This window comes from Mustelus asterias, unplaced genomic scaffold, assembly GCF_964213995.1.
Source record: "Mustelus asterias unplaced genomic scaffold, sMusAst1.hap1.1 HAP1_SCAFFOLD_677, whole genome shotgun sequence".
Classification (NCBI taxonomy): Eukaryota; Metazoa; Chordata; class Chondrichthyes; order Carcharhiniformes; family Triakidae; genus Mustelus; species Mustelus asterias.
In genome coordinates, this window is record NW_027590626.1 from 102,237 (window position 1) to 115,304 (window position 13,068).

General features: G+C 53.4%; 1 protein-coding gene across 1 annotated transcript in view; it reads right to left on the reverse strand.

The window, feature by feature from the left end:
- Positions 1 to 13,068, reverse strand: part of LOC144487255 (protein bicaudal D homolog 2-like) — a 47,406-nt gene that overhangs the window by 11,518 nt on the left and 22,820 nt on the right. Inside the window, exons 2-4 of the mRNA XM_078205340.1 lie at positions 12,422 to 12,634; positions 4,124 to 4,276; positions 1,736 to 2,170 (exon numbers count right to left, since the gene is read on the reverse strand). Coding sequence (XP_078061466.1) covers positions 1,736 to 2,170; positions 4,124 to 4,276; positions 12,422 to 12,634 — 801 coding nt within the window. The remainder of the gene's footprint in view (positions 1 to 1,735; positions 2,171 to 4,123; positions 4,277 to 12,421; positions 12,635 to 13,068) is intronic.

Sequence of the window (13,068 nt, forward strand, 5' to 3'; positions counted from 1 at the left end):
ATGCTGCCTGGTTTGGAGGGTAGGTCTTATGAGGAAAGGTTGAGGGAGCTAGGGCTGTTCTCTCTGGAGCGGAGGAGGCTGAGGGGAGACTTAATAGAGGTTTATAAAATGATGAAGGGGATAGATAGAGTGAACGTTCAAAGACTATTTCCTCGGGTGGATGGAGCTATTACAAGGGGGCATAACTATAGGGTTCATGGTGGGAGATACAGGAAGGATATCAGAGGTAGGTTCTTTACGCAGAGAGTGGTTGGGGTGTGGAATGGACTGCCTGCAGTGATAGTGGAGTCAGACACTTTAGGAACATTTAAGCGGTTATTGGATAGGCACATGGAGCACACCAGGATGATAGGGAGTGGGATAGCTTGATCTTGGTTTCAGATAAAGCTCGGCACAACATCGTGGGCCGAAGGGCCTGTTCTGTGCTGTACTGTTCTATGTTCTATCCCCCTCACCTGCACATCTTTGGACACCAATTTAGCAAGGCCAATCCACCAAACAAAATCTGGAATTAAAAGTCTAACATGACCACGAAACCACTGTCGATTGTCGTTCAAAAAAAAACCCCACCCGGTTCACCAATGTCTCCTTCAGGGGAAAAGAAATCTGTCGCTCTTACCCCGGTCTGGCCTACACGCGACTCCACAGATCCCCAGCAATGGGGTCGACTCCCGAATGCCCTCTGAAATGGAGGGCAGTTAGGGATGGGAACAGCCAGAGAGGCTCAGGCCCTGTGGCTGGGGTCAAAATCCTGGAACTCCCTCCCTAACAGCGCTGTGGGTGTACCTACACCACACGGGACTGCAGCGGGTTCAAGATGGGGGCTCACCCACCCCCTTCTCACGGGGGACAATTAGGGATGGGGGGTGAGAAGTTGAGCAGAATGTTAGAATAGTTCTCAGGGGTGGAAGTACTGCACTATCCCTTTAAAAAAAGGTGATGTTTTCTTTTGAAAAATGCAAGTGCAGATAGAGTACCCAAAGTGAAACGGAAGGCAAGGCAGCAGTGTTGGCAAGACAAGGCATTTGGATTTTATTTTAATTCAGCCTATCAATTTAAATCAGAAACTTGGATACCAGCAACCTATTAGATTTAAATTTGATGGTTTTGGTAACCTGGGACCAATCCTATTGTGGGGGATATGGATTTGTCATCACAGGTATAAAAGGAAGGGGGCAGTGGGACAAAAGGAGAGAGCAACTGCCCCAGCTCATAGCTACCAGCTCAAAGCCTCGTCGAGATAGCAAAGATGAAAGAAGAATCAACAGAGAAGGCCTAGAAGGTTCCGGAAGAAGACGTCAAACTAGGTTAGAATTTAGAGTGACTAAAATTCTATTTTTTGTGTTAAGAAGTGGGAATGGGAATTGAATTTATCTAAACAGCATTCCATTGGAATAATGTTTTATTGGGATTGTTAATAGTTTAGTTAATCTGTTCACTGTTACATAAAATAAATAGTTACTTGTTGACTTTTGAGAGAGTGACAGGGAGTTATTTTGATTTAACCACGACAAGTTACTGAGGCGCAGATCGTACCGCTTCACACTCACTTTGACAGGTTATGAGGTGAGGTCATCTTTGAGTGGTTAGATGTTATTTTCTCGGGGGGTGGGGGGGGAGGATTTACCTCCACTTCATAACAATGGGCGATGAATGATGACCCAGCAGACAGCGAGCGCCCCCCCCCCCGCTGTCACGGCAGCCCCCCTCCCCTTCCCCCACTCGGCACCAGTACCTGGACAAGTTGCTGTTTCAGCTTCTGCATCTCGGAGAGGCTGAGCTCGCTGAAGAGGTCGGAGACGAGGCCGGGAGCCGGCCGGAAGGCCTGGCCAGCCCGAGGGGTGGACACCCGGATCTCTCCGTTCAGCTGGCTGGAGGAGCCCTGCTGGTAGCCGCTGTCCAGCTCGTCCTGGCCGGCGCTGTCGTCCAGCCGCAGTTCCTCGAAGTTGGCGTGCAGGTTGCAGAGCGAGCCGCTGGAGTTGGCGTAGGTCGAGAGCTCCTTGCGCAGGACGTTCTTCTGCTCGCGCTCAGTCCGCACCGTCTCCAGGGCCTCCTCCAGCTGCCGCTCGACAATGTTCCGCAGGCGATTGGCCTCCTCCAGCTGGCTGTGCAGGATCTCAATGTCTTCCTCACGCTGCTTCATCTCATGTTTCAACCCTTCAAACTCCACCTGAGAGAGGGAGGGACAAACAGCATCAACTCAATCCCCAATCTCAGGCTCAGGGAGCAGAGCTCTGATACCGTCTCTCCTCACCTCAACTTAAACCCGTGTCCTGGAGCGCCCGCGCCGTCCGAGGGTCAGTGCAGAGGGAGCGGCCGCGCCGTCTGAGGGTCAGTGCAGAGGGAGCGCCCGCGCCGTCCGAGGGTCAGTGCAGAGGGAGCGCCGCACTGTGGGAGGGTCAGTGCTGAGGGAGCGCCGCACTGTGGGAGGGTCAGTGCTGAGGGAGCGCCGCACTGTGGGGAGGGTCAGTGCAGAGGGAGCGCCCGCACTGTGGGGAGGGTCAGTGCAGAGGGAGCGCCCGCACTGTGGGGAGGGTCAGTGCAGAGGGAGCGCCCGCACTGTGGGGAGGGTCAGTGCAGAGGGAGCGCCCGCACTGTGGGGAGGGTCAGTGCAGAGGGAGCGCCCGCACTGTGGGGAGGGTCAGTGCAGAGGGAGCGCCCGCACTGTGGGGAGGGTCAGTGCAGAGGGGAGGGTCAGTGCGGAGGGAGCGCCGCACTGTGGGAGGGTCAGTGCTGAGGGAGCACCGCACTGTGGGAGGGTCAGTGCAGAGGGAGCGCCCGCACCGTCCGAGGGTCAGTGCTGAGGGAGCGCCCGCACTGTGGGGAGGGTCAGTGCAGAGGGAGCGCCGCACTGTGGGAGGGTCAGTGCTGAGGGAGCGCCGCACTGTGGGAGGGTCAGTGCTGAGGGAGCGCCGCACTGTGGGGAGGGTCAGTGCTGAGGGAGCGCCCGCACTGTGGGGAGGGTCAGTGCAGAGGGAGCGCCCGCACTGTGGGGAGGGTCAGTGCAGAGGGAGCGCCCGCACTGTGGGGAGGGTCAGTGCAGAGGGAGCGCCCGCACTGTGGGGAGGGTCAGTGCAGAGGGAGCGCCCGCACTGTGGGGAGGGTCAGTGCAGAGGGAGCGCCGCACTGTGGGGAGGGTCAGTGCAGAGGGAGCGCCGCACTGTGGGAGGGTCAGTGCAGAGGGAGCGCCGCACTGTGGGGAGGGTCAGTGCAGAGGGAGCGCCGCACTGTGGGGAGGGTCAGTGCAGAGGGAGCGCCGCACTGTGGGGAGGGTCAGTGCAGAGGGAGCGCCGCACTGTGGGAGGGTCAGTGCTGAGGGAGCGCCGCACTGTGGGAGGGTCAGTGCTGAGGGAGCGCCGCACTGTGGGGTGGGTCAGTGCAGAGGGAGCGCCCGCACTGTGGGGAGGGTCAGTGCAGAGGGAGCGCCCGCACTGTGGGGAGGGTCAGTGCAGAGGGAGCGCCCGCACTGTGGGGAGGGTCAGTGCAGAGGGAGCGCCCGCACTGTGGGGAGGGTCAGTGCAGAGGGAGCGCCCGCACTGTGGGGAGGGTCAGTGCAGAGGGAGCGCCCGCACTGTGGGGAGGGTCAGTGCAGAGGGAGCGCCCGCACTGTGGGGAGGGTCAGTGCAGAGGGAGCGCCCGCACTGTGGGGAGGGTCAGTGCAGAGGGGAGGGTCAGTGCAGAGGGAGCGCCACACTGTCGGAGGGTCAGTGCTGAGGGAGCGCCGCACTGTGGGAGGGTCAGTGCTGAGGGAGCGCCGCACCGTCGGAGGGTCAGTGCTGAGGGAGCACCGCACTGTCGGAGGGTCAGTGCAGAGGGAGCGCCGCTCTGTGGGGAGGGTCTGTGCTAAGGGAGGGCCCGCGCCGTCAGAGGGTCAGTGTCGACAGGCAGAGAGAGGGGAAGAATGGGAGTGATGAGAGAGAGAGAGAGAGAGAGAGAGGGGCTGAGAGCAACAGGGAGAGACATGGTGAGAAAAAGCGAGAGGTGGCATACAGAGAGTGAGTTTTGAGACGAGCGCACAACTGGCCTGGATTAATCTTGATTGGCCAAGAGGCAGGGGCAGAAGCACGGGCACGAAGCTGAGGGGCCGAATGGCCTGTTTCTGGTGTTAACCTGTCCGCCGTACCTGGTTCTCCCGGAGTGTGGAGACCAGTTTCTGCAGAGCGATGTTCTCCTCCTCGAGCTCGGTACAATCCTGGAGCTGCTGGCTCTCGCGCACCTTGGATTCCTTGATCTCATCCCTCAGCTGGCACTTCTCCAGTTCCAGATTCTCACAGAGCTGTCAACAAAGGAGGCGGCAGACAAGACCGAGTTAAAACAGGTTCAATTAGACAGCGTCTGGCACAGCGCTTCATAAAGGACTATCACACATCCCTGGCATAGTTCCCAGCAATCCCCTCCTCTGAACCTGCTCTGCTCCAAGGAGGACGCAAGGCTAAAAACAGAGAGGTGGAGTGTCATGTGGAAAAATGCAAGGGTGTGCACTTTGGCAGGAAGGCTATAAAATCGGAACATCAGGCTGTCTGTGGTACAGAGGGATCTGGGCGTCCCGGTGCATGAATCACAAGTGGTCATCGTGCAGATACAGGAAGTGTTTGGGAAGGCAAATGGCAATATCATCCTTTATCGCAAGGAGGAGCGGAATGGAGTATAAAGGTTGGGAAGTCTTGCTCCAGCTGTACGGTGTGTTAGTACTGAGAACAGTTCTGGTCTCCTTACCCCTACTGAAGGAACGGAATGAGAGAAAGGAGAGGGCGAGAGAGAGAGAGAAAGGAGAGGGCGAGAGAGAGAGAGAAAGGAGAGGGAGAGAGAGAGAGAGAAAGGAGAGGGCGAGAGAGAGAGAGAAAGGAGAGGGAGAGAGAGAGAGAGAAAGGAGAGGGAGAGAGAGAGAGAAAGGAGAGGGAGAGAGAGAGAGAAAGGAGAGGGAGAGAGAGAGAGAAAGGAGAGGGAGAGAGAGAGAAAGGAGAGGGAGAGAGAGAGAGAAAGGAGAGGGAGAGAGAGAGAGAAAGGAGAGGGAGAGAGAGAGAGAAAGGAGAGAGAGAGAGAAAGGAGAGGGAGAGAGAGAGAGAAAGGAGAGGGAGAGAGAGAGAGAGAAAGGAGAGGGCGAGAGAGAGAGAGAAAGGAGAGGGCGAGAGAGAGAGAGAAAGGAGAGGGCGAGAGAGAGAGAAAGGAGAGGGAGAGAGAGAGAGAAAGGAGAGGGAGAGAGAGAGAGAAAGGAGAGGGAGAGAGAGAGAGAAAGGAGAGGGAGAGAGAGAGAGAAAGGAGAGGGAGAGAGAGAGAGAAAGGAGAGGGAGAGAGAGAGAGAAAGGAGAGGGAGAGAGAGAGAGAAAGGAGAGGGAGAGAGAGAGAGAAAGGAGAGGGAGAGAGAGAGAAAGGAGAGGGAGAGAGAGAGAAAGGAGAGGGAGAGAGAGAGAAAGGAGAGGGAGAGAGAGAGAAAGGAGAGGGAGAGAGAGAGAAAGGAGAGGGAGAGAGAGAGAAAGTAGAGGGAGAGAGAGAGAAAGGAGAGGGAGAGAGAGAGAAAGGAGAGGGAGAGAGAGAGAAAGGAGAGGGAGAGAGAGAGAAAGGAGAGGGAGAGAGAGAGAAAGGAGAGGGAGAGAGAGAGAAAGGAGAGGGAGAGAGAGAGAAAGGAGAGGGAGAGAGAGAGAAAGGAGAGGGAGAGAGAGAGAGAAAGGAGAGGGAGAGAGAGAGAGAAAGGAGAGGGAGAGAGAGAGAAAGGAGAGGGAGAGAGAGAGAAAGGAGAGGGAGAGAGAGAGAAAGGAGAGGGAGAGAGAGAGAAAGGAGAGGGAGAGAGAGGGAGAGAGAGAGAAGGGAGAGAGAGAGAGAGGGAGAGAGAGAGAAGGGAGAGAGAGAGAGAGAGAGAGAAAGGAGAGAGGGAGAGAGAGAGAGAAAGGAGAGAGAGAGAGAGAGAGAGAGAGACACACAAAAAGGAGAGAGAGAGGAAAAGGAGAGGGAGAGAGAGAGAGAGAGAGAGATTGTGGAAAAGATTGAGGAGAATGGTTCCGGGGATGAGGGGGCTTCAGCTCCGTGGATAGGTTGGGAGAAGTTGGGAATGTTCTCCTTGGGGGAAGAGAAGGTTGAGAGGAGATTTGATCGAGGGGTTCAAAATCATGAGGGGGGGGGGATTGGGGTCCGGGACAGAGTAGAGGGAGAAACTGTTCCCATTGGCGGGAGGATGGGGAACCAGAGGGGGACACAGATTGGAGTCGATTGGAGAAAGAAGCGACGGAGACACAAGGAGAGAGCTTTTCACGCAGCGAGTGGTTAGGATCTGGAAGGCGCTGCCTGAGAGTGTGGGGGAGGCAGGTTCAATCGAGCGTGTGAGACAGAGACACAGAGAGAGAGAGCGTGGGGGGGCAGAGACTGAGGGGAACAGGTTGAGGGGGGGGCGGGGGTGGTGCGATTGGCCTCTTTCCGTGCTGTTGAACGGATGGTAACAATGAGCCCTCACAAGTCACGGAGACCGACACTGACACGTTCTGACAACATCTGTGTCGCCCAATTGTCCAATCAACAAACAAACCCTTTCACACAACTTGCCTTCGCTGAGAAGACGCCAGAGTCGTTACCCAGACAGCAACAGCCTGATGTTTACTGGGCTGTCGTTAACAACCCTCGAGCAGCTGACCAAGAACCGACGTGCGCACAGCAAGATCCCAGAGAGTCTGCTTTGTCTTTTTAGTGACGTTGGTTGTCGTGATCAATATCAGGCTTCCCGGACACCGTGAGAACCCTCGCCCCCGGGTAGTTACCATGAAGCAGACCGAGTCTGAACCACACAGACACTCAACAACCCTACACATCATCCAGACCCTCCTGCCTCACAGCACCAATCCCCCACTGAATAAAAAATCAAATCAATGGTTTCCAGGCTTTTCTGAGTCTCCTTTCATCTTTTTGGCGGCCGTGCCTTCAGCTGCCTGGGGGTCCCCCAAGCACTGGAATTCTCTCCCTCGACATGTATGTGTGTGTGAGTGTCTGTGTGTGAGTGAGTGAGTGAGTCTCTGTGTGTGTGTGTGTGTGAGAGAGAGTGAGAGAGTGAGAGAGTGAGAGAGTGAGAGAGTGAGAGAGAGTGAGTGAGAGTGAGTGAGAGTGAGAGAGTGAGTGAGTGTGAGTGAGTGAGAGTGAGTGAGAGTGAGTGTGAGTGTGCGAGTGTCTCTCCTCCTTTAAGACTCTGTTTATAAACTGACCTCTTTGACCGAGCTTTAGGTCACCTGTCCCTGATATCTCGATGGGCCGAATGGCCTCCTCCTGCACTGGAGGGATTCCACGGTTCTATGATCTCACGTGACTTGGGGTCAAATTCTGCCTGCTTTACACTGCAGTGACGGTGCCTTGGGGATGTTCCTGGCACTATATGAATGCACATCGTTTTGCAACCCACTGGATAATCAGACGATTGCTGTCTCTGGCCAGCAGAGTGCACACAAGCCTCTCCTTCCTCCCAGACTGAGGATCACAGATCTCCGCTGTGTGTATGTGTGTGCACGCACGTTGGCCCGAGGACAATTCTAGGCTGGCTGCTTCCAGCTCCAGACCCTCTGCAGCTTGGCTGCTGTGGGGTAAGGACCCCTCACTCACAGACCCAGCCCGTTCCATTGGAGAACAGCACAAACTCTATCTCCCCCCCCCCCCCCCCCCCCCGCTATCCTGCAATTCCTTCGACACACGGACAGCTGGAAACATCTTCTCAACATCAACCCCTCTTTCCCAGTCACTCCCCTTCTTGCTCATCCACCTTCTGCTCCCCCTCTCACTCATCCTCCTCCCTGGTCATAACAGACTCTGGTTTGAGCCCGAGAGCTAGAGAATTTTACCATTCCGCCCACCACGGGAATCAGAGCGAGGCCGTAAAATCCCGCCTGATGAGTGAACGAAGAGGGGGAAGCAATGCGGGAGGAGGCTCGTGTGCAGCCGAAACACCAGCGCAAACCAGTTGGGTCAAATGGCCCCTTCCCCATGCAAGGGGAGGCCATTCTGCATGCCGGCTCTTTGACGGGGCAAATTCAGTCCACACCCTGCCTACACTCCCTCAGGTGCGTGCCCGACTCCCTCTTTCCGAAAACCACGGACGGGAACAGCTTCGGAAACCTTCCCGCACCGAGCGCTCCAACTCCCTGCTTCCCTCTCAGAGAAAATCATCTCCTCCGTCCCTCAATTCCTCCCCGCCCGAAAATCTCTGGCGATCTCCCGTCTCAAATACACCCAACAACCCAACAGGATGAAAGGAGAAAAGTTTAAAGGGAATATTAGGGGGGGCTTCTTCACGCAGAGAGTGGTGGGAGTGTGGAATGAGCTGCCGGATAAAGTGGAAAATAACATTTAAGAAAAACTTGGACGGGTTCATGGATGAGAGGGGTGTGGAGGGATATGGTCCAAGTGCAGGTCAGTGGGACTAGGAATAAAATGGTTCGGCACAGACAAGAAGGGCCAAAAGGCCTGTTTCTGAGCTGTAATTTTCTATGGTTCTAACCGTGGTTCCTCTGGGAGGGGAGGGCTGAGATTTCCAGAAGGTTCCTCTCCCTCGGAGCCAAGAGGGTTCGTCTGGGTCCAAAGTGGGCGCCCCCTTATCAAACATAAACTGCACCACTTTCTGTCAAAGCTGGAAGCCCCGAGGCTGGGAGCCTTTGTGTATTCAGTCTTAACTGACGTGCCGGTTAGTTAACAATCTCACGCGACTGTGGTTTCCTCAGCTTCCTGCCTCTTTCCTTCCATGATGTGGAGATGCCGGCGTTGGACTGGGGTAAACACAGTAAGAAGTTTAACAACACCAGGTTAAAGTCCAACAGGTTTATTTGGTAGCAAAAGCCACACAAGCTTTCGAGGCTCTGAGCCCCTTCTTCAGGTGAGTGGGAATTCTGTTCACAAACAGAACTTATAAGACACAGACTCAATTTACATGAATAATGGTTGGAATGCGAATACTTACAACTAATCCAGTCTTTAAGAAACAAAACAATGGGAGTGGAGAGAGCATCAAGACAGGCTAAAAAGATGTGTATTGTCTCCAGACAAGACAGCCAGTGGAACTCTGCAGGTCCACGCAACTGTGGGAGTTACAAATAGTGTGACATAAATTCTGATTCTAGGATCGCATGATAAAGACTCAGGAGGAAAAAAGCAGAAATATTTATGTGAAATAGTGTGACATAAACCCAATATCCCGGTTGAGGCCGTCCTTGTGTGTGCGGAACCTGGCTATCAGTTTCTGCTCAGCGACTCTGCGCTGTCGTGTGTCGCGAAGGCCGCCTTGGAGAACGCTTACCCGAATATCAGAGGCCGAATGCCCGTGACCGCTGAAGTGCCCGTGACGGCCGAATGCCCGTGACGGCCTCAACCGGGATATTGGGTTTATGTCACACTATTTCACATAAATATTTCTGCTTTTTTCCTCCTGAGTCTTTATCATGCGATCCTAGAATCAGAATTTATGTCACACTATTTGTAACTCCCACAGTTGCGTGGACCTGCAGAGTTCCACTGGCTGTCTTGTCTGGAGACAATACACATCTTTTTAGCCTGTCTTGATGCTCTCTCCACTCCCATTGTTTTGTTTCTTAAAGACTGGATTAGTTGTAAGTATTCGCATTCCAACCATTATTCATGTAAATTGAGTCTGTGTCTTATAAGTTCTGTTTGTGAACAGAATTCCCACTCACCTGAAGAAGGGGCTCAGAGCCTCGAAAGCTTGTGTGGCTTTTGCTACCAAATAAACCTGTTGGACTTTAACCTGGTGTTGTTAAACTTCTTACTGTCTTTCCTTCCACCCAGACACTTGAGCTGTTTGCCACCAACTAGGTGCTAAACTTGGGTGCGAATTAACAAAGAGAGCAAACCCACAGCATTATTTAACCTGCCACGAACAGGAACACGAGGAGGCCATTCAGCCTCTTTCGAGACTGTTACACAGGAACAGGAGGAGGCCATTCAGCCTCTTTCGAGACTGTTACACAGGAACAGGAGGAGGCCATTCAGCCTCTCTCGAGCCTGTTACACAGGAACAGGAGGAGGCCATTCAGCCTCTCTCGAGCCTGTTACACAGGAACAGGAGGAGGTCATTCAGCCTCTCTCGAGCCTGTTACACAGGAACAGGAGGAGGCCATTCAGCCTCTCCCGAGCCTGTTACACAGGAACAGGAGGAGGCCATTCAGCCTCTCTCGAGCCTGTTACACAGGAACAGGAGGAGGCCATTCAGCCCCTCTCGAGACTGTTACACAGGAATAGGAGGAGGCCATTCAGCCCCTCTCTCAAGCCTGTTACACAGGAACAGGAGGAGGCCATTCAGCCCCTCTTGAGCCTGTTCCACAGGAACAGGAGGAGGCCATTCAGCCCCTCTCTCAAGCCTGTTACACAGGAACAGGAGGAGGCCATTCAGCCCCTCTCTCAAGCCTGTTACACAGGAACAGGAGGAGGCCATTCAGCCCCTCTCGAGCCTGCTACACAGGAACAGGAGGAGAAGATTCTGCCCCTCTCGAGCCTGTTACACAGGAACAGTAGGCAGCTATTCGGCCCTTTTGGCAGGGTGGGAGTGGGGAGAAGGAGTTTCATAGTTCATCTCTCCTTTGTGTGGAGCCAGAATCTATTTGCTTCACTAATGTCCTTCCAGGGAAAAGGAAATCTTCTGTCCTTACCTGGTCTGCTGGAGGGTGGGGGGGGCAGAAAATAGACTTGGGGTGGGTCTGAATGGCCTCTTCCAGTTCTGATTCTAGGACATGTTAAACTAAACATAACCTATGGCACAAAGGAGGGAGAATGGAATCTTGCTGGGAAAAAAAAGGAACATGCCGTCAAATCTTTTCGTCTGGCACTCATCAGGACAAACCCATGAATGTCAAATTTCAAAAGGATCAATTGGCACTGTTGTGAAATGGAGTCCCTTTAACAGCTGGCTTTGTGTCGATACTTGGATGTTTAAAATGCAGGCATACAAGGTACACAGACTGCAACATTTGTAACAAGGACCAAGCATCAGGGTTGCCTTGGTAACAGGCTTTGCCGACTTTTGACTTCAGCAGCCTATCAGTTTAAAGAAGAAACTCCGCTCCCAGGAACCTATCAAATTTGAATTTGCTGTTGTTGACAACATCAGACCAATCCTGGGGTAGGAAAGTTGATGAGATCATCACAGTTATAAAGAGGAACTCAACTGCCTGCCTGCAGTTCACCCGAAGAGCTGCCACCTCTCAACACCTAGAGAGGGCAAGGGAAGCTCACTGCCAGCTAAAAATATCTCTCAAGAGAACTCTCCATCTATCTAACGAAGGGTATCTGAATCAAAAAGAGCTTACAGATAGTAGAACTCCAAAGGTTTTCCAAAGCCAAGACACCTGGTTGTGTATATTTTTTTGCGAGCGACTAAATTATTATTATTTTTTGGTAATGAATGATCCTTATATTTATTTGAACAGCATTCCAGTAGTATCTTACTTTAATCAATATGTTACTTGTTTAGTTAAATTTCCTGGTTGGTTAAATAAATAACTTAATTATTCACTGAAAGTGAGTGTCAGGTCTTTATGTTAATGAACCTCTAAACGTTAATGAAGAACAGTTCACACCGTCCCAAACACTCTTAACAGATCACCAAGCGAGGGATTCCTCTTTGGGGGATTCGGCACGGCTTCTCAAAAGGGGAACAACCTCTGCAGTAAAAGGGTGTTGGTTGGTGGTCAATTCGGATTGGCTGAGGCGCTGTCATGGAGAAAGCAACGCAAAATGACAGGCTACCAGGGAATTCAAAATAAAGGCGGGAGGCTTGAACGGATTATTTTTGTTTGCAGAGGACTGTTTATGAATACCTGTTTATGAATACAGGGCACCTTGAGCATGCATAAATGAGTCACATGACGAGTTGGACCGATGATCTTAAATTGGTTGTTAGTGTAGGTATTAGCGCACATGGGGTTCATAGAAACCGTGCAGTGCAGAAGGAGGCCATTCAGCCCATCGAGAACAATCCCACCCAGGCCCTATCCCCATCACCCCGCTAATCTCTTTAACCTACGGATCCCAGGACACTAAGGAGCAATTTTAGCATGGCCTATCAACCTATCCCACACATCTTTGGACTGTGGGAGGAAACCGGAACACCCGGAGGAAGCCCACGCAGACACAGGGAGAACGTGCAGACTCCACACAGACAGTGACCCAAGCCGGGAATCGAACCCGAGTCCGAGTCCCTGGCGCTGTGAGACAGCAGTGCTAACCGCTGTGCCACCGTGCTACCCAGCACACCCGCGACTGTCCAGCACACTCAGAGTTACCCAGCATGTGCTGCCTCATTGCAGAATCATATCAAACAATGGACCTTTTGCTCTGGGCCTCAGAAAGGAATGAGAGAGAATGTGCTGAAGTGGCAGGAGGTTGGTTGTGGGGCTGTAAATCGCTGGCGCGGGGCAGAAGGGCCTCGAGGGCGCTGGGACAGTACCTTTTTCACCTCCTGCAGCTCGCCGTTCAGACGCTCGTTCTCAGAGACGGTGTTGGTGAGCACCGTCTTGGTCTGCTTGCATTCCGCCTGCAGCTCCGCGATCTTGGTGGACAGGGCGCCCTCCTTCCGCGCCGCCTCCCGCAGCAGAGTCTCCTCCCGGGTTTCGCCATCCGCTGCCACTTTCTTCTGGTTGCTGCACGCATCTGCAAAGGCCTGCAGGAGGATGGGGGGGGGGGGGGGTAGGAAAAACAAAGCAAGGCAGACGTGGTGAGAAATCGGCCACCCGGTTAAATAGACGCAGACGGGCGGTTCGCGGTGTGAGAAGTGTCAGCACAGAAACACTACAAGCATGCGTCCAACCAGGTCACAAGACAAGGAGGCAACACTCGAGGTTACACAGAGCAGGAGAAGGCCCATTCAGCCACGCTCGAGCCTGTTACACAGGAACAGGAGGAAGCCATTCAACCCCTCTGGAGCCTGTTACACTGGAACAGGAGGCCATTCAGCCCCTCAGGCCTGCTGCTGGCCCTTATTCAACACCACTGTGGCTGATCTTCAGTAAGAAGTTTAACAACACCAGGTTAAAGTCCAACAGGTTTATTTGGCCTTTAGATCCTTTATAATATAGATATCCTGTAGGTAGGGTC